The sequence below is a fragment of the Elgaria multicarinata genome, chromosome 22 (genome assembly GCF_023053635.1).
Source record: "Elgaria multicarinata webbii isolate HBS135686 ecotype San Diego chromosome 22, rElgMul1.1.pri, whole genome shotgun sequence".
Classification (NCBI taxonomy): Eukaryota; Metazoa; Chordata; class Lepidosauria; order Squamata; family Anguidae; genus Elgaria; species Elgaria multicarinata.
Genome location: NC_086192.1, coordinates 16,383,155 through 16,401,410, shown reverse-complemented (window position 1 = coordinate 16,401,410; position 18,256 = coordinate 16,383,155). Strand labels below are relative to the sequence as shown.

At 55.6% G+C, this 18,256-nt stretch overlaps 1 protein-coding gene across 1 annotated transcript in view; it reads left to right on the top strand.

Moving 5' to 3' along the window:
- LOC134412807 (fibrous sheath-interacting protein 2-like) overlaps positions 1-18,256 on the top strand; it is a 41,850-nt gene that overhangs the window by 3,262 nt on the left and 20,332 nt on the right. Inside the window, exons 4-18 of the mRNA XM_063146819.1 lie at positions 1,474-1,563; positions 1,845-1,984; positions 2,740-2,884; positions 4,073-4,183; positions 4,783-4,921; positions 5,624-5,728; positions 6,984-7,126; positions 8,239-8,299; positions 8,896-9,630; positions 10,805-10,932; positions 11,526-11,580; positions 11,954-12,095; positions 13,081-13,117; positions 14,571-14,804; positions 14,877-18,176. Of these exons, the coding sequence (XP_063002889.1) occupies positions 1,474-1,563; positions 1,845-1,984; positions 2,740-2,884; positions 4,073-4,183; positions 4,783-4,921; positions 5,624-5,728; positions 6,984-7,126; positions 8,239-8,299; positions 8,896-9,630; positions 10,805-10,932; positions 11,526-11,580; positions 11,954-12,095; positions 13,081-13,117; positions 14,571-14,804; positions 14,877-18,176 (5,565 nt within the window). The remainder of the gene's footprint in view (positions 1-1,473; positions 1,564-1,844; positions 1,985-2,739; positions 2,885-4,072; positions 4,184-4,782; positions 4,922-5,623; positions 5,729-6,983; positions 7,127-8,238; positions 8,300-8,895; positions 9,631-10,804; positions 10,933-11,525; positions 11,581-11,953; positions 12,096-13,080; positions 13,118-14,570; positions 14,805-14,876; positions 18,177-18,256) is intronic.

The following is an 18,256-nucleotide window of genomic DNA, read 5'->3' as shown; positions in this document are numbered from 1 at the left end:
GTTCTGACAGGTTTGGACTGAAACCTGGAGCAGAATTCACCACCCCACTGCTATGCTTTACTTCCACAATCTTGATCTGTTAGAAAGTTTGCCAACCCTGGTAAGAAAAAAAGATGATCTGGGTATTTTATGCTCACTTAAATCACAGCAGCATCATGGCTACGGGGATCATAGAATAGCAGAGTTGGAAGGGGCCTACAAGGCCATCGAGTCCAACCCCCTGCTCAATGCAGGAATCCACCCTAAAGCATCCCTGACAGAGGGTTGTCCAGCTGCCTCTGGAAGGCCTCTAGTGTGGGAGAGCCCACAACCTCCCTAGGTCACTGGTTCCATTGTCGTACTGCTCTAACAGCCAGGAAGTTTTTCCTGATGTCCAGCCGGAATCTGGCTTCCTGTAACTTGAGCCCGTTATTCCGTGTCCTGCACTCTGGGAGGATTGAGAAGAGATCCTGGCCCTCCTCTGTGTGACAACCTTTTAAGTATTTGAAGAGTGCTCTCATGTCTCCCCTCAGTCTTCTCTTCTCCGGGCTAAACATGCCCAGTTCTTTCAGTCTCTCTTCATAGGGCTTTGTTTCTAGACCTCTGATCATCCTGGTTGCCCTCTTCTGAACACGCTCCAGCTTGTCTGCATCCTTCTTGAATCGTGGAGCCCAGAACTGGATGTAATACTCTAGATGAGGCCTAACCAGGGCCAAATAGAGAGGAACCAGGACCTCATGCGATTTGGAAGCTATACTTCTATTAATGCAGCCCAAAATAGCATTGGCCTTTCTTGCAGCCCTATCGCACTGTTGGCTCCCATTCAGCTTGCGATCTACAACCATTCCAAGATCCTTCTCATTTGTAGTATTGCTGAGCCAAGTATCTACTTGTAATAAACCCCACTGCCTGCTTCTGCCGCGTTCTCTGGGTGATCGGACACAGAACAGAGTGGATTATAGTTTCCTGGGGTTGTCAATGACTTGAGGAAGTTTCCCTCTTGGTAGACTTTGAAAGGTGGCATTTAAGTTAGTGTGAGTCTGGGAGAGAAAAGGGTTGTCGGCAATTCTGGATTTGGCGACAGAGACAGACACAGGGATCTGCCGGGTGCTTTTGGCCAGCGTGGGCCCCAAGGGAGGTGGAAAAGGGCCTTGATGGGCCATCAGCCCTCTTCGGTCTTTGCTCTGCAAGGATTTGGATGAACTTCCTCCATCTCCTGCATCTGTTTATTTACGTGCAGAGCATAGCTATTGCAACGCCACGGTGGGCTGCTGGTAGTCAGGACTGTCCCGGAGCAGGGAAGGAGTATTTGACATCATATAGGAAATAAGGCTGCTGCCCTAACCAGGGGGTGCATCCCATTGAACTCAATGGGGCTCGCTTCTGGGAGAACGTATTTAGGGCTGGGCCATACCTGGGACGTTGGGCCCCGGAACCAGTCTGGTTTGTGGCGTCTCAGCACGCCGTGCGGGTGTCTGGCCTTTTGTCGCCCAGGTGGTGTGCACGCTGAAGGAATTCAACGAATACAGGCAGTACCTGACTTCGCTCAAGCTGGAGTTTGAGAAGCACTACATCAGAGAACAGGTAAATGCTGCAACTGGCAGGTTTGCTCCCCCCTCCCCCGGTGCCTTGGATTGAGGCAGCCTTGCTCAACCTGGTAGCTATGTTGGACTACAGCTCCCAGCCAGCAGGGATGGGAGTTGTAGTCCAACATGTCTGGGGGAGAGCAGGTTCGGGGGAGGATGTTTTAGCCCCTGAAGCAGCACCACACCACTGTGCTTACTGGGCCACGGCTCCCACCGGACGGGATCATGAGAGCCTCCAAGCGACGGCAGCCCAAGCCCCTGACCCTCGGGTTTTTGCAGAAACTGCTGGAAAAACAAGTCACGAAGCTCCAAGACCACCAGCGCCTTCCCGAGGGAGCAGACACCTCGAAGTATCGGGACTGGCTGCTGAAGGAAGAAAGGCCCACGATACCGGAGCAAGAGAACGTGATGAGGAACAGGTACCGGGGGTCGGGGGGTGGCCGCCGGTGCCCAAAGCGTAAGGGGCGTTCCCGTTGGGGTCAGTGTGCCAAGTTGGCCAGGAGGCCCATCCCCGGCCAGAAGGCCCCTCGCCCCTCCCACCCACCCACCCACCCACCCCTGAGCAGAAACGAGTGGGAGCGATGTGCCAGCCGGGCCCTCGGTCTGCTGCCAAGGGGGCGTCGGAACAAGGAGAGGGTTTGGATCGCTGCGGAAATGCTGGAGAGACCATTCAGGGCCTTAACTTCAGAGGCAGTGTGGTGTAGTGGTTTGCGCATCAGGCGAGGTCCAGGGCAGAGCGGGGTTCAAATCCCCTCTCAGCCGTGGATTTCACTGGTGAACCGACGCCGGTCTCTTCAGCCTATCCTGTGAAGTCGGCAAAAGGGGCCAGGGAAGCACTCTGCACGCTGCTCTGTGGAGAAAGGGCGGCATGCAAGCATAAGCAATGAACCATCTTGCCTGGTGGCTCGTCCCTGCGTTGGCTTGGTCTGAGGGCTGTGCGCCCCAAATCCTTTGCAGAGGATTCCAGCTGCGCGGTGCAAGAGATTTATGATTTATTCACATATCGACGGATTTATTTATTAGCTTTATATGCTGCTCTTCATAACAAGCCACCGAGCAGGGCCATCCGCCTGGAACCCAAGAGAAGAGAAAAGCGGGTCTGGAGACCCAGCAGAGCGAGCGGTCGTCTCTTTGACGCCCTTTTCTTGTCTTTCCAAACCAACCAATAATGCAGGTATTTAGAGTTGATTAACCAGGAGCTGGCAAAACTCGAACACCTGGCTGAGGAGAACCGCCTCCTCACCTATGATCAGGACGACAAAAAGAAGCAGGGGGTGGAGAAACGGAAGCAACTCCTCCTCCGGAAGAAAATGGAAGAGGTAAGGGCAGCCGGAGTCAGGGCGCTCGGAGATCCCAGAGATGTGGAATTTCTGCAATTGAAAATGTTATTTCTGCAGTTGATTACGACAACGAATTGCTGCAGCGGGTTCTATTATTGATTTAATACGGTCTTCTCCTACCTGATGCCCCAGCTGCCTGGGGGATGTTGGGAGTTGTAGTCCCTGCTAGGGTTATTTAGTCATGTTACCTCCTATCAGAAAGGCACTTAGCAGAGAAAAAACAAAAGGCAAATTAGAACGAGCGTTTACCAGTCCCACATGCATGCAGGCTATCTTAGAACAAGAAGGGAGACCACACCCTTCTCTATTTTACTCACAAATATTCTTGCATATACAATGCAGGTACAGAGTAGAGTTTCAAGAGAGTCTGTCCAGCACACTTTGTGCTGCAGAGCTGACAGAGCAAACACAGGGGCTCCCAGCAATGGTGGACATCGGAGGAAGAGTGGAGGAAGGGGAGGAGCAAAAGGTGGGCCCATCGAGGCAATCCGGAGGGTCAGTTCGAGACCCCAGGCATGCCGGGTGTGGCCTGTGGGCTTGAGGTTTGGCATCTGGGCCTTGAAAGGAGGTTGCCATAGATTAGGGCTATCAAAGAGATCCGTCGGGGAGTGTGCGTTTGACGGGGTTTCCTGGGTTCAGCCCCCTGGAATCTGGTTTGCTTCCTGCTGAGGTGCCCAACTCAATCGGCAGCGAGTCAGGCCCACGTGTGGCTTTTCCAGGCATTCTGCATGTTATTTTTTCACAGTTCCTGCAATTTGGACAAAATTCGGAGCAATTTGCTCGAATTCCAATGCAATGTGTGCAAATTGCTCAGAGATCTGTGCAAACGGCTCAGAGATTTGCTCAAATTGTGGGAGCGTGGGGGGGGGGAATGCACAAAACAGTTCCTGGACTTCGGGGGGAAAGTTGGCAACTCGGCTCGCAAACACCTGCCACATGGAACTCCGTGGCGTCAAAGAAGACCTAGATATGCCAGCAACAGACAGCCCTCCCCTAGACGCCTGGGCTTTTGGTGGCCCCACGGGGTTTTCTGTGGGGAGCAAAGGCAGCACTCTGCCTCCTTTTGAGGAGCCGGTTCCGACCCAGACGGTCTTCCTGCTGCACACGCGGTCTCCCCCCCCCCGGCCCGACCAGGCCCCCCTCCACTGACAAACCGTTTGTTCCCAGGAATGGCGGAAGAAGGAGATGATGCTCCTGATGAAGATTGGCCATGACGTGAAACGGGAAGCGAGGGTCGAAGAGCAGCGGCAGAAGAGCAAGGAAGACAAGCTGAAAAGGGTGAGCGGGGAGGCCGCGGGGGAGGCCGCGGCGCCTTCGGAATGGCGGGGTGGCCCCCGGGCGCCAGCGCAAGATGGCCGCTCGCCGTGGCTCCTCCTGGCGGGAGCTCCAAAGCAGCCACGTCCAGCTCAGCGCCCTTGCGGTGCCACCGGGGTAGCCCAGGGGCCGCTCCGCGTGCTGTTCCCCACCGTGGCCCTACCTGGGGGCCACGGTCGGGAGCTGCTCTTCAAGCGCCTCCTCCTCAGGGTCGATGTCACGGGTCAGCATGGCTGTGCCCCTGCCGAGGGCCCGTCCCCCAGGAGCAGGGGTGTTGGGAGTTGCTCCTCCTCCTCCTCCTCCTCTTCCCCGCGGCCACCTGCTTGGTCGCCTGCCCCTTCCTCGGCCCACGTGGCAGTGGGGAGGAGGAGGAGGAGCAGCAGCAGGGGATGCCACGGCCTCCTGGCTTCTCGGCTCTTTGCCCATCAGGCAAGGAAGTGGGAGCTGTGAGGAGGAGGAGGAGGAGGAGGGATAGCAGCTGGTGAGCGTGGCGCTGAGAAGGTGGGGAGGAGGCCTCACCAAGGGCCCAGCACTGCTGAGGCCCTGCCTCTTTGATCCCTTAGAAACAAGCCATGTTGGAGAAGAAGATGGCGTACCACCTGAGGAAGCTGGAAGAGAGGTTCCAGAAGGAAGGCCTCCTGCCCCCTGGCAAGCTCTTCCCTGCGTCAGCCCTTGACGTCGAGGGGCCCCTGAAGAAACTCGGTACGGGGTCTGGAACGGCCCTGGGCACCGCCTCGTGCCCTTTGCGTGGCCTCCTCTGCCCTGGCCCCCAGCAGCTGCCCAGGGTGTCGAGTGCTGGTGCCAGCCCTGGCGCTCCTCTCTCCTTGCAGGAAGCTTAAACCGAGGGTGGCAGATCCCCTCCCGCTGCAGGATGAATTCTGCTCCCCTCTTTCTTCTTCCAAAGCCCTTCACAAAAAGTCCCTTTTTCTTAACAACTCACATTGGTTCCCGGCCACTACTTTTACTGTCAATGGGACCTACTTCTGAGTAGGCCTGTCTACGGCCCACGGTTGCGCCTTCTCAGAAATAAATGCACCCCCCCTTTCCCCTGCCTCTGTCTCCCTTCCCTTCTACTGTAGTTTCCGCTGCATCGAGTTTTTGATTGTAAGCTCCGTGGGGCTGAGGCCTGTTCTCTGGCGAAGCGCCGTGTGCATGGATGAGGCAGTGTAAATAAATCGTCATAATTACAGGGCGGGGGACACGCACACTAACAGCTGTAGCAATCTCCAGTTCCAGAGCTGGTCTACACACAGGGAAGCCGGCCTTGGCGCGCATGAGGGCAGGAGCCGGCCCTTTCAATGCGAAGGCGCCCCAGGCGCCCCTGTTCAGAGGCTCTGGTGCAGATCCATCAAATGCGTTGGGTGCTGCCCGTTGTGAAAACTGCTTTTATTTCTCTTCTTCAAGGGTCTCTGGTGAAGAAAAGCACAGAAGGCGTGAAGAAGCCCACGGAAATGGCCGACAAGAGGTCCACTGGCCGCCTGGACCACAAAAGAGCCGACCTCCCAAGAGGTGGGGCGCTGGGCTCGTGGGGGTGGGAGAAAGGGCCTGGAGTGCTGGCGGGGGGGGGGGGCAGGGGGGCAGGGGGGGTTGTGTGTACATGTGGGGTTTTTTGCTTTTCAGCACGGACAGGCCGAGCGAGGGGGGCTATTTCAACAGGGGAGGGGAGAGGGATCTGTAGCCGAGGTGGTCTGCGGACTGAGCGAACGCCGTGCCACGGAGGGGATCCCAGAAAAAACCTGGCTGAAGTGGTCTCAGGAGGGCCATCAACTGGGCGGGGGCGGGGGCTGGGAGGGCAGGGAATCTGCCTAGATTTTGGGCCAGAGAAGCAATGGGGGAGGCAGCTGGACAGCCCTCTGTCAGGGAAGCTTTAGGGCGGATTCCTGCCTTGAACAGGGGGTTGGACTCGATGGCCTTGTAGGCCCCTTCCAACTCTGCTGTTCTATGATTCTATGATTCTATGAGGCTTTAAAAAGAAAAAGCTTAAGTTGGGGTGGCGGTGGGGCGTGTGTGCATTCCCTTGGAGGAAAATATCGGGGGGGGGGGGGTTTGCGTGCAGGCGGTGGGTGGGATGGGAGCAACCCTTCATGCTCTGGGGTGCTTGGGTAGAGGCCACGGGGGAGCAAAGGGGGAGGACAGAGGCCCCAAAGGCTCAGGCGGGGCGGGCGGCGGGGGGGGAACGGAGCAGAATTTTGCTGGTCCGCTCGGGGGGGGGGCAGAACGCAGCCCCTCTTCACTTACACCTGGGGGGGGCACTGCCGCCTGCGGATGCGAGAAATTGACGAATTTCGCTTGGCTCAGCTTCCCTGGACTTTGAGTCAGCTCTTGCTGAGGTGACCGGCCCAATCTGCAAGGCGTGGGGCCAGTTTGTGGGTTTTCCAGGAATTTTGTGCCTTTGGGGGAGGTGGGGTTGCGTGTTCTGCAATGTGCGCAAATTGCAGCCAAACATGTACAAATTCGGCCATAATTCGTGCAAATTGCAGAACCTTCAATTGCAAATGCCCAGTGTGGAACCGGATTTTGCAGTGTCGGGCATGCCTGTGGGCCACGGGATCCTTTCCTATCTGGCCCATGGCTTTTCCTCCCCCTCCCCCCTCGCCACTCCTGCTAGAGCCCACGAAAGCCACCAGAGCAGAGGGGTGTGGGAGATGGCCCTGTGTCAACCCCGGCTCAGGCAGCCGACTCGGCTTCTGTGCTCCGAGGGTGTCTGAGGGTGTCTGCGGAGCGTCTCAGTCTTTCTGCTTTTCCTCCCCCTCCCCACCCCCAGCAGGCAGCACCACTCAGCCGGCCCAGCCCGCCGGCCAGCCCTCCCTTCCCAAAGCAAAGAGCAGCACGAAACAGTCGCTCACCACCGTGACGCCTCCGCTCACCTCGGAGCCCGTAATGAGCAAGTCGGCCACGTCCCTGGAGGTGAGAGGCCGCGGAGCAGAGCTCGGGTCGCGGGGGCTCACACCCCTGGGGAGGCGGTCCTCGCCGTAGGAAGAGCTTTGATTGTGCAATAGCCCTGCCTGGTTCATAGAAAACCTTTTGGGGGGTGGGGCGGGGTTCAGAAGACGTCGCCCTCCATTTGTAGACCTCCTGTGCTTTCACATTGCTCCTTTGCTCTGCTTTCTTCCCACAAGTAATCAGTTAAGGAAGGGGAAATGGAATAACACAGCTTTTCCATGGCTGACTGGGGAGTTATGGGAGTTGTAGTCCAACACATGCACAGGGGAGCAGGTGGGGCAAGACCATTACAGCGTTTGCTTCTCAGTGCCCCTCGCTGTCCACCTGGAAGCCCACTCGCTACACGATGGATGCTTTTATTGTGAGCTTGCGATCGCTCACTCCTGATCGCTGGCAGGGCCTTCACACGCCAACGCCTCTCCTGCGCGCTGCCACCGTCGGGACGTTCTTTTCCCTAACGAGGAAAATCTGGTCTTATTTGGAAATAAGCGGAAGGAGAGTCTGATGTAATTCCATTAAACCACAGTGCCATCTAGTGGCTGTATGACGAAACGTATAGGAAGGCAGAGAAAGAAACGCCCCTGAAAAAAGGCATGTGTAAAGGAGCCGATCTTAATCCTGCAAAAAATCCAGAAGCAGAAGCCCCAGTAAAGGAGCGGGATCAAAGCCTCACAGACAAATGGCAAGATTCAGCCCTCTGCCTTTGCTCCCTGCTTTTGGGCTTCCCAGAGTCACATCTGGGGGAAAGGATGCAGGGCTTTGGGCTGATCCAGCCATCAATGGCGCTGACAGGGCAGGACTTGGGGGCTGAGGTCCTGGGCCCCACTGAGTAGGAGCAGCAGGTGGGCCCCCAAACACCGCACGGCGCAACACCTCTCGAAGCAAGGAAAGTCACACGCATCACCGCGCCAGGAGACCGGCCCCTGCAAGGCCTTCACGTCCGAAGTCTTAAACGCTCCGACGTCACCGCTGCTCCAAGGGAAAGCTTGGGGCTGACTGCAACCTAGTTTGAAGTCGGATCCTTCAGTTACATGCCTCCTTTCTCTCTGTCTCTCTCTCTGATTTTTATTTCATAGCAAGAAACTATCCTAAGCGAGAAAGACCTGCGCAAAAAGGGAAGCCTCGACTCCGAGCCAGGTAATGGTGGCGGATCTTATCCTGCAGCGAAGGTTATCGTGGGGCCATCTGCTCAGGGCGGTGGTGGAGTTTTCTCCGTCCCGGGTGGAATCCCTGAGAAGGTCTGGTTCCATTTTACGGCGGGGGCAGGGGCGGGGGGGCTCAGTTCTTGCCGGGTGCTGAGATATTCTTGGAATGTGGGATTGACTAACCGATGGCCAAAGGCCACATGGCATAATGCCTCTAGTTTGCCCTGCCGGACACGGTTTTTTGTTTGCATCTCAGCTGGATCTGGACCGTCGCATGGAGGGCTTTAACCCTTTGCACGCCCTGATCCAGATTGCCCCCCACACAAATCCTGCTACTTACAAGGGGGGAGGATTCCTCCCATTCACTCCAATGTGCCTTGTTTTAAGAACAATCTAAACATTTTAGACGCTTTGCGAATAAGTCGCCCTCCTGCCTGTCTCATGGAGGAAACGCCTTCCGGTGGGCCTCTCATAGAATCATAGAATCGTAGAGTTGGAAGGGGCCTATAAGGCCATCGAGTCCAACCCCCTGCTCTCCTCCTGTTCTTAAGTCTTCCTGCCTCAGGCATCACCTCTTGTCCTCTGCAGCAGGTGAACCGGTTCTCCCACAAGGCGGTGGCAGCAGCAGCAAAGTGTCCCTCACCTCCACCAAGGACGTCACGTCGGTGACCGGCAGCGTTGGCAGCAACCAGCGCCCCCCGGCCGAGCCTGCCTCAAGCGTGTCCGGAAACATGGAGGGCAACGTGGCGGCCTCAGCCTTGGGCGCGTGCATCAGCAACGAAGGAACCGCGGCAGGCTGTGGATCCGCCGCTGGGTGTGGGAGCAAGACCTCCTGTTGCGGATCTGCCGGGTGCGGGAGCAAGACCTCCTGTTGCGGATCCGCCGGGTGCGGGAGCAAGACCTCTTGTTGCGGATCCGCTGGGTGCGGGAGCAAGACGTCCTGTTGTGGATCCGCCGGGTGCGGGAGCAAGACGTCCTGTTGCGGATCCGCCGGGTGCGGGAGCAAGACGTCCTGTTGCGGATCCGCCGGGTGTGGGAGCAAGACCTCCTGTTGCGGATCTGCCGGGTGCGGGAGCAAGACCTCCTGTTGCGGGCCTGGTGGTTGCGGGAGCAAGTCGTCCTGTTCCGGTTCCGCCGGGTGTGGGAGCAAGACCTCGTGCCGCGGAGGATGTTGTAGTAACAACGGCAAGTCCGGCTGCTGTGGCTCAGGAGGCTGCGGCAGCAGCAACGGCAAAGCCGGCGGTGGCGGCTACGATTCGAGCGGCAGCAGCAAACACGGAGCCAGTAGCGGCACGGGCAAGGTGCCCTTCTCGTCTTTGGCAGGTAGGTCGCCTTCCGTGATGGAACTGGGGACTGAGAGGCGCAGCGAGGGAGGCAGGGAGGGAAATGGGCTTGCAGAAGAAATGTGCATTATTATTATGATGATGATGTGCATCTAAGGTCCTCCTCTGAGTGCCTACTCCGAGGGAAGCTCGGAGGGTGGCAACAAGGGAGAGGGCCTTTTCGGTGGTGGCCCCCCGACTGTGGAATGATCTCCCCGATGAGGCTCGCTTGGCGCCAACGCTGCTATCTTTTCAGCGCCAGGTCAAGACTTTTCTCTTCTCCCAGGCATTTAACAGCATTCAACAATGCTAAGTTTGTTTTTAACGGACCCCAGAACTGTTGTTTTTAAATGGATAATGTTGTTCTTATACTATTGTCTTTGTTTCTGATGGTTTTTACATTTTGTATACTTTTTTAATGTTTACTGTTTTTAACTTTTGTAAACTGTCCAGAGAGCTTTGGCTATGGGGCAGGGCAGTATATAAATGTAAATTATTATTATTATTATTATTATTATTATTATTATTATTATTTAGTATCCCACCTTTTGCCCAATACTGGGCCTCAAGGCAGCCTTAACAAAATTTAAAACATATACATCACATTCTCCTAGTCTTGCTGGCCTCAACGTCTTTTTAGCAAATAAGCCGTTGACATTAATATTAATATTGTTATTATTAATAATACATCTGAAATTCTCCTGCGCCTTAACCTGTTATGGACAGTGTTGGTTATACAAGTTCTTTTTGGAAGTGGCAAGAGGGGAACCAGAGGTTGTAAGACGTTGGGTTTGGAATTCGATCTCTTAACAGAGTTGCCCCTGAAAATGTATCAGTCATTCTTAAATCAGACTTTTTGTGTCTGAAAAAGTTAAACGGAATTTATTTATTTTTTTGAAATAGAATCATAGGATCATAGAATAGCAGAGTTGGAAGGGGCCTACAAGGCCATCGAGTCCAACCCCCTGCTCAGTGCAGGAATCCACCCTAGAGCATCCTGCATTTGTTAATTGGATCTATAACTGGCCTTTTCTTTTTGTCAGCTGAGAGACTCAAAATCCCTGAGTTTAGGATTAGGGAAATAAGAAACGGAGAGAACCTGAAAGGAGCAGGTTTGTCCACTGCCCTTTGTGGCCACGTGGGAGGGGCCATTATTCCTTCTGCTTCCGTTTTAGGCGTGAATCCGCCCCGTCGTGGGCCGCCGAAGACTCCCACCAAAGCCACCGCCTCCTCGGCGGCCTCTCGCCACTCCGCCAACGAAGCCTCCGGCAAAGCGAAGCAGAAGAAGAGGGCAACCTTAACGGTACAAAACGGAAACACCCGGAAGCAGGGACGTGGCGGGAAGTCAGCCACGTTGGGCTCGGAAGGGCCGTGGCCACGTTGGGCTCTGGACTAGCGGGTGCCGTCATCCATGTCGCAGCGCAGCGCTCGGCATAGCCATCCCCCTCTAGTCACGCCCCCGAGGAGAGTCCGGAAATGACAGGCGGCTCCATTGACCCAGTTCTAGCAGGGTTCAGCTCTAGAGAGCTTCGGCTGTTGGGTGCTGTAGAAGCGCAGTCAAGCAAGCAAGCAAGCAAGAAAGCAAGTCTTCTGCCAGACACATGGGTCTCAACGGCTCGGTCACAGCCCAAAGGTCTTGCATTGCAACCGGCTGTTGCTGGGGGCCTCCATGTTGCAACTCAGCTCAGAGGGAACAGGGGGGTCTGGGGCAGGGGAGGGGGGTGGCTGGCAGGTGAGGCCAGGTCCCTGCGCTGCCCCCCTGCGAGCCCTGGTGCCGTGACGCCACCGGCCTGAATGGGCCATCGTGGGCCTGCCGGGGAGCGGGGGGGCAGCTGGCTTCACCAGGTCTCCGTGTGCGCCGTTTAAACCCGGGGACGCCTTGTCTCCTTCTCCTAGAGCGAGGCAGACAACCAGGTGAAAGAAAAGAGCTCAAGCAAGAAGAGACGAGTCGGTAAGGATAAAATAGGTACGGACCGGAGTGACCGCGGCGCCGTGCGGCCAAGCCAGCAGGGCGTGCGCTCTCTCCATGCTCTCTCCATGCACTGGCAGAGGCGGGAAACGCGCAGTCCGTTCTGCAAGGGCCCTTTGAGAGTCAGGCTCACGGTGTTTCCCCTGCCTCTGTGCGAGGATGGCCGGAGAAGGCATCTGGGCATGTTCCGAGTGCATTTCCTCGCCGCCAAGTCCCTGCTGCGCCCACGGGTGGGGCCGTGGCGAGGGGGAGAGGGCCTGGCTCCCAGGCAGGCTGGGGACGCTTTGCTTTTACCACCGATGGACTGGGAGGCCCCCATTCCACCTCGCTGTCACTTCATGGGTCCCCTACGCAGCGTGGTGGGTGATGGGGAGGAGCAGCCCTCACGCCGGCGCCCTCATCCGTCTCCTTCCAGAGCGCTTGGCCTCGACCTCACAGGACAACGAAGACTCGGAGTCCTCGTACTCAGCCTACCTCCAGCACCTGCTGTCGAATTCGTGAGTGCCCGAAAGACCGTGCTGATAACGGTGTCCGTAGGGAAACCCAAGGGGGGGCCAGCCAGGCGTGCTCAGCCCGCTGCGGGAGGGAGGGCAAAGAGTCATGCGGCACCTTAAAGGTTTACATGTTTATTAGGGCAGAAGCTTTCGTAGACCAGACTCTACATCGGCCTTCCTCAACCTGGGGAGCTCCAGATGTGTTGGACTACAACTCCCATTATCCCCAGCCAGCTAGGATGATTGATGAGAGTTGGAGTCCAACACGTCGGAAGGTTTCTGTTAGAATTTGTTTTTTAAGGCAATACAGCCAAATGTCCAGATATGAAGAGGAGTTTATTTGGAAGAAGGCAGGAACAGGGAGAGCCACAGAAAACAACAGCCACGCACAGAGAGTTCCAATTTAACTTAGCTACGTTAGCAGACTCTTGGGTTTCAGGTCACATGCAGAGTGCCTCGGAGAAAAGATGGCCCGAGAGAGTAGCATCTTGGCCTCCTGGTTCGATATGAACTCTGAGATGTTCACTGGAGAACGAACAAAGAGATTTGCAGGGCTTCCCCATTCCCAGACAGTCTGGGGGCCACTGTTGAGTGACCTCAGAATCCAGGGGGGTTGTCTACGCCTCCTCTTCCTCCTCCTCCTCCTCCTCCTCTTCCTCCTCCTCTTTAATGTCACTGGTGCAGGAAGCCCCGCAGCCTCGTCCATGAGAGGTCTCCCACCTCTTGTAAGACACCCAGGTGTCCGGGTCCCCAAGGCAGCCAAAGCCATGGCTTGCCCCGGGTGCTGCGGGCCTGGCTCGGTGGTGCCACCAAGTGGCCACAACAGACCTTTGCCCATCACTCTGGGGCCACGAGGGTGCTGCCGTGACGCTTACTGGTGGGTGAGTGGGCTGGATTGCCCTGAAAGGACTGCAGGGCCCCAGATACTAGGGAAATACAAGTTTGCTCCAGATCTTCAACTGACTTTTCTTTTCTTTTCTGCTCTCAGAGACCAGTCGGCGATTCGAGACAGCCTGAAAGGAAAAGTAGGTCCACCCCATTAACAGTTGATGCATTTTGAGGTTCCCGTGCGCTCGGCCTCATCCTGTCTATCCCCATGGAGATACTTTGAAACTCCGTATCACGAAGGGAGCAATGAGATGTGTGACGCAGGAGATCCATTCCTCCAATGGAATCCATTAATGCTGCCCTTGCAGGGAGAAAAATACTAGGGCTATGCTCCACTCCGATTCGGATCGTGAATCTGGAGCGGAGCGACCTGATCTGCCTCCGGCAAAGGTGGATCCGAATCAGGTCAGGGGAGATGCGGATCGAGGCGAAGCGGTTCGCCTCCATCCGGAACTCCGAACGCAGGTAAGTGTGGGGGAGGGGGGCTCACCTGGCACCGCTGCTGCAGTCCGTGCGGTGATGGCGGTGGAGCCAGGTAAGGGGGCAGGGGGGAGGGGGACTTATTCAGCCCCCATTTTGTCCCCCCTTCCCCACTTACCTGCCTCCACTGTCCACCGCGGAGGTAAGTAAGTAGGGAAGGGGGCAAAATCTTGATCCGCCCCTCCGGATCTCACTCTGTGGAGTGGAGCAGGGGAGGGTCGGAGCGACCCAAAGCAGTTTGGGCCCGATCCGAAAGTTCCGGCTCGGGCCACGAAGTGGTTCGGGGGTTCTGTGCACAGCCCTAAAAAATACAGGCCATGATCCGGGTGCCTGAGTGTTTTGTCTCCCAGCTAGTAGCAGCGGGGTGGGTGGGCGTAGGGGATTTTGACTGAGAAAATATCGCAGGGCAAAAGGGGGCACATTCTGCCAGTTGCTCCGCTCCAATCAAATCCAGAACCCCGCTTCCTTGGCCTGCTGCTGACAAAACTTTTGGGAGATCTGATTGTTTTTAGTTATGATTTATTAATAATTAAAAAGAGAGGGATGGAAAGAGGGGAGTGGGTCTAGAGATTAGGCGCTGGGGGCCCTTGGTGGGGGGAAATCAGTTCACTTTGCATTTTAATGCGAACAGAAAATATTCTGTACCGTTGAATCAGGATGTGAATCGAAACTCAGTTCTTCTTCAAAATTCGCATTTCTCCAAATTTTGCAATGGAGTTCTCCGATCAAAAAATGTGCACGGAAATGTGCAAATATTAGGTAAAAAACAGTGTTAAAAATGCACGATATTACGAAAATTACTGAAAAAATTAAAAAGTCTACAAAAATGCTTAAGAATTTTGAAATGAACTTTTTTAAAAAAAGATTCTCAAAGCTCTGGATGGACTAAATCTAAGAGAAATTATATTATCTTCTCGAAGTTCAAGGCAAACTGAATTTAAAACTGGAAAAAGTGAGAAAGTGAGAGAAAGCTAAATTGGAGAAAGCTAAACTGTAAACCTACAGGCCCTCCTCCCCGTTCCCAAGCGGCCTGCCTGAATTCAGTCTTTGGGACGGTCGTCGCAGGTGAACTGACGCCCCCTTTGCTTTCTCCTCCCATTGCTGCAAAAGGTCTCTGCGTCTGAGCTGAACAGCATCGTTCAGAACATCATGACCTGGGTGGTGTCAGCCGTCACCAGCATCCTCTACCCGGCCCTCACGAAGTTTGAAGAGCGGGTCAGGACGAGAGTGTACACCATCTCGGAGGAGTCGGTGCTGTCCTCGGACAACTCCAGCAGCTGCAGCAGCTGCAACGAAGCCCTCTACGAGGCCTACCAGAACCTCCCATCCTCCTCCGCCAGGAAGGTCAGCTTTACCGACACCAGCATCAAGCCTTCCGCCAGCTCTCCCAGCGGGTTCCACACCTCCAGCGGGAAGCCCTTGTCTCTGCTCTCCTCGAAGTCTTCCTACACCTCCTTCACCAAGAGCACCCACGTGTCTGTGGAGAGCGAGCTCTTCAAAGGGAAGTTCAAGAGGGGGAAGACGGCCATATTCCTGTCCCCGTCCAAGCACAACGGGCTTCTGACTACCACGGCCAGTATGAGGAGCTCCAAATCAGACAGCCACATCTTCCAGATGCAAAAGGCTCCGATGCCCGACGGCCCAGAGAAGATGTCCACTTCGTACCATGGCAAGCGCAAGTACGTGGCGCCGAGGGGGCCGTTCCCCAAAGCAGACGCCACCACTACGACCACCACCGACATGGAAGGGCTGCCCTTCGCTGGGGGGGAGCACAAGCCCCCCTACGGCTCGGCAGACCAAAGAGAAGCCGTTGACTTGAAGGACCTGAAGGCCGTTTTTGCCGACCTGAGGCCTCCGCTCAGCAAAATCACGTCAATTATCCTCGACGACATTTTCAAGAGGATCGTGGGGGACCTGGGCTTCACGGCCTGCTCCGTCTCCATCTCCATGGAGGTCCTCCTGGAATCTATCTCCGAAAGCCTCTTGGGCAGCCATCCCGCCGGCTCGCCCGAGGCCGGCTCCGTCTCGAGGATTGCCAGTTTTGTGGCCAACGACCTAGTCGAAAACGTGCTCAATAGGCTGCACTCCGTGGCCCAGAAGAAATACGTGGAGACTGTCTCCAGGGACGACTTCGCTGCGGCGTGCAAAGCCCGGTGCCTTGTGGCCGCTGGGAAACGCGCCTTCCTCGACCCGTCCTTCTGGAGGTCCCTGATGCCCCTCTCGCTGGAGTCCCTTTACAGAATTGCTGAGGAGATCGTCCAGCTGATCGTGGACAAATTGCAGGTGTTTTGTACCTCGAGCAGAACAAAAGTGTCCCAGTTTGAGCTGTGCGCCAAAATCAAAGCCATCGGCATTCCTCTTGAGCAGCTTTACGCCGCCGTCCCGCCACATACCGTCGAATCCGAAGCGGCCAACGCGATTGTCAAGGACACAATCCGTAAGATAGTTTCCAAAACGGTTGCTTCTTCGGAAACCAACATCCTCCAATATGTGGAAGAGATGATTGGTAACATCCTGAGCTACATCCAGAGGCAAATGAGCCCAGAAGGCGCTTTCCCCAGGAGAGAGAGTTCCATTCTCCTTCAGCTCATTAACGATGTGTTCAATGACTTAAGTACGGAAAAACTCCGGGTCGTTTCTCCAACGGCAAAACCCGGAGCCAGTCCCCAAATGCAAGGGGGTCTTCCCGGGCACGAAATCTCCACTGCTCCAGAGACGAGGGCGACAGCGGTGCCGACGCACGGCACAGCCGACACGAAGATGAGAAGACCGTTTCCTTCCGTTAACGTTCCCGGAATGGTGATCTATTCGGAAGCAGAAGTGAAGGGGAAAGAGGAGCGCGAAGCTGATGGGACCGTATCATCGGTCAACAAGGAGTGGAAAGTATTGGTCATGGAAGAGGCTCAAGACAAAGTTGGATGCGAGAGTTTGGGCCTCGAAGCTCAGCAGAGGAGCAGGCCTCGCCCCAAATCAGCCCTCCAAGGTGGCCACGAATTCCCAGACCAAGCCGGGAAGGCAGAACCAAAAGGTTTAGAGCGGACGGAAAACGGTTTGGAAAACCTTGTGCAAGATGCTATCTTTTGTTCACTTGAAGTTGAGCAGAATGCAGCTGGCGGGTGGACGTTAGAGCAGGCCCTGAGGAAGATGGAAGAAGACTTCAAGGACGAGGAAAAGTCCCCCATTTTCCAACTGGTGCGGAATCTCTTGAACGAAATGTTCCGGCATGTTTGGGCAGAGCAGCCGATTTGGCCTCCCAAGACTCCTGCCTCGTCTCTTGCCCAGGTGACCATTCATCGACAGCAGGCAGGCGGGCAGCCCACCTCCAAAGGGCAGCCGGAGTCCAGTGGCCAGGCTCCCATCACCGATTCCGACGTCCACGCGCTTGCAGGGGATCTGGTGAAAACAGCCTTCCAGAAGATCTCCCGTGCTACCCAAACCGATTCGCAGGGCGTCCGAAGCAGGCATTCCAGCCTGGTCATCACTGATATCCTCCCCCTGAACCTGCCCACGGAGGCTGTCAAAGGCCTACCGGCCGTGCATTTCCAAGACCCAAAGCCGTCCTGTGAGTCGGGGCCCCCACAAGAGGGAACCCAGGGCCCCCCACAGGTCAGAGAAGATCCAGCCAAGACCCACCAACCAGAACACAACCTTCCCTTGTCGAAATCTGACCTCGCTAATGACCTCGTGTGCACTTTTATAGCAAAGCTGGAGTCCTTCGTCACCTCCAAAGTAGAATCGCAGTTGTGTTTGGATGTGCAGAACCTAAAAACGTCCATCAGCTCAGATTTCTCCTCTGCCATTCAGCAAGAGCTGAAGCGCATGCTGGCAAATCAGCACTGCTTAGAAGACATTTTCAACTCCTACAATAACTCCATTTTAGCCGAAAAGGAAAAAACGGAGCAGGCGCTGACGTTGTCTCACTTGAACTTGAAGTCGTACGCGCAGGAAGTGGCCACGATGCTGCTGAAAAGTCTGAAGCACGGGCTGGATAAGGAAATTGAGAGCATTTCAATCCCCCCCGTTATATTCTCTGAAAGCATCGCTGCCAGTCAGATCGTCACCATGGTTTTAACTGTTTTTGTTCCTCGTGAAAACCTCTGTGAGTCGCAGAGTCCCCCGTCACGGAAGCAGAGCGTGCTGGAGAAACTTTTCAGGAAAAACCCAGCCTACAAAAAAGATCTTCAGTTCCAAATCCAGAACACGGTAGAAACCTTTTTAAATGAAATCTACCAGACCATCATGCTAGAGGTGGGCAGTTCCCCACGGCAGACGCCTGGGGTTTCTAAGGCGGTTGGTGACGACGCCCCAAAAAACCTTTCCAGACCAGCTGTGGCAAAGTCTGAAGTTTCACTGGTTTCATGCGACCTGGTGGATATTGTGTTGGAAGACCTGAGTTCCGGTCTTGCCACCGGCCTGAATAGGAAGCGGCCCCTCTCAGCCCAGCTTCAGTCTCTCATCTACGATCTCATTCAGAAGACGGTTGAGCCTTTTGCACAGCTGACCGGCCGAGGGGCCAAGGCTGCGCCCAGGAGCCATTGCCCAGACGCCCCAGGCCTGCCGAAAGCTGAAAGAAGCAGGAAAACGGGCGAATTTGGTCCTAAGCTTCCAGATTTAAGGGACTTTTCCCCCGAAGGGATCACAAAATACGTCGTCGATAACATTTCCCTCCGGCTGGAAATGTTTGCGGAAGAGAAACTGGAAAAGGAATTGGCCCTTGCAGAGCAGCGGGAGAAGCCATGCCAGCTGGAAGAGGGAGGCGCCGGACCGACTCACGGAGCGGGCTGGGATCAGCCCAG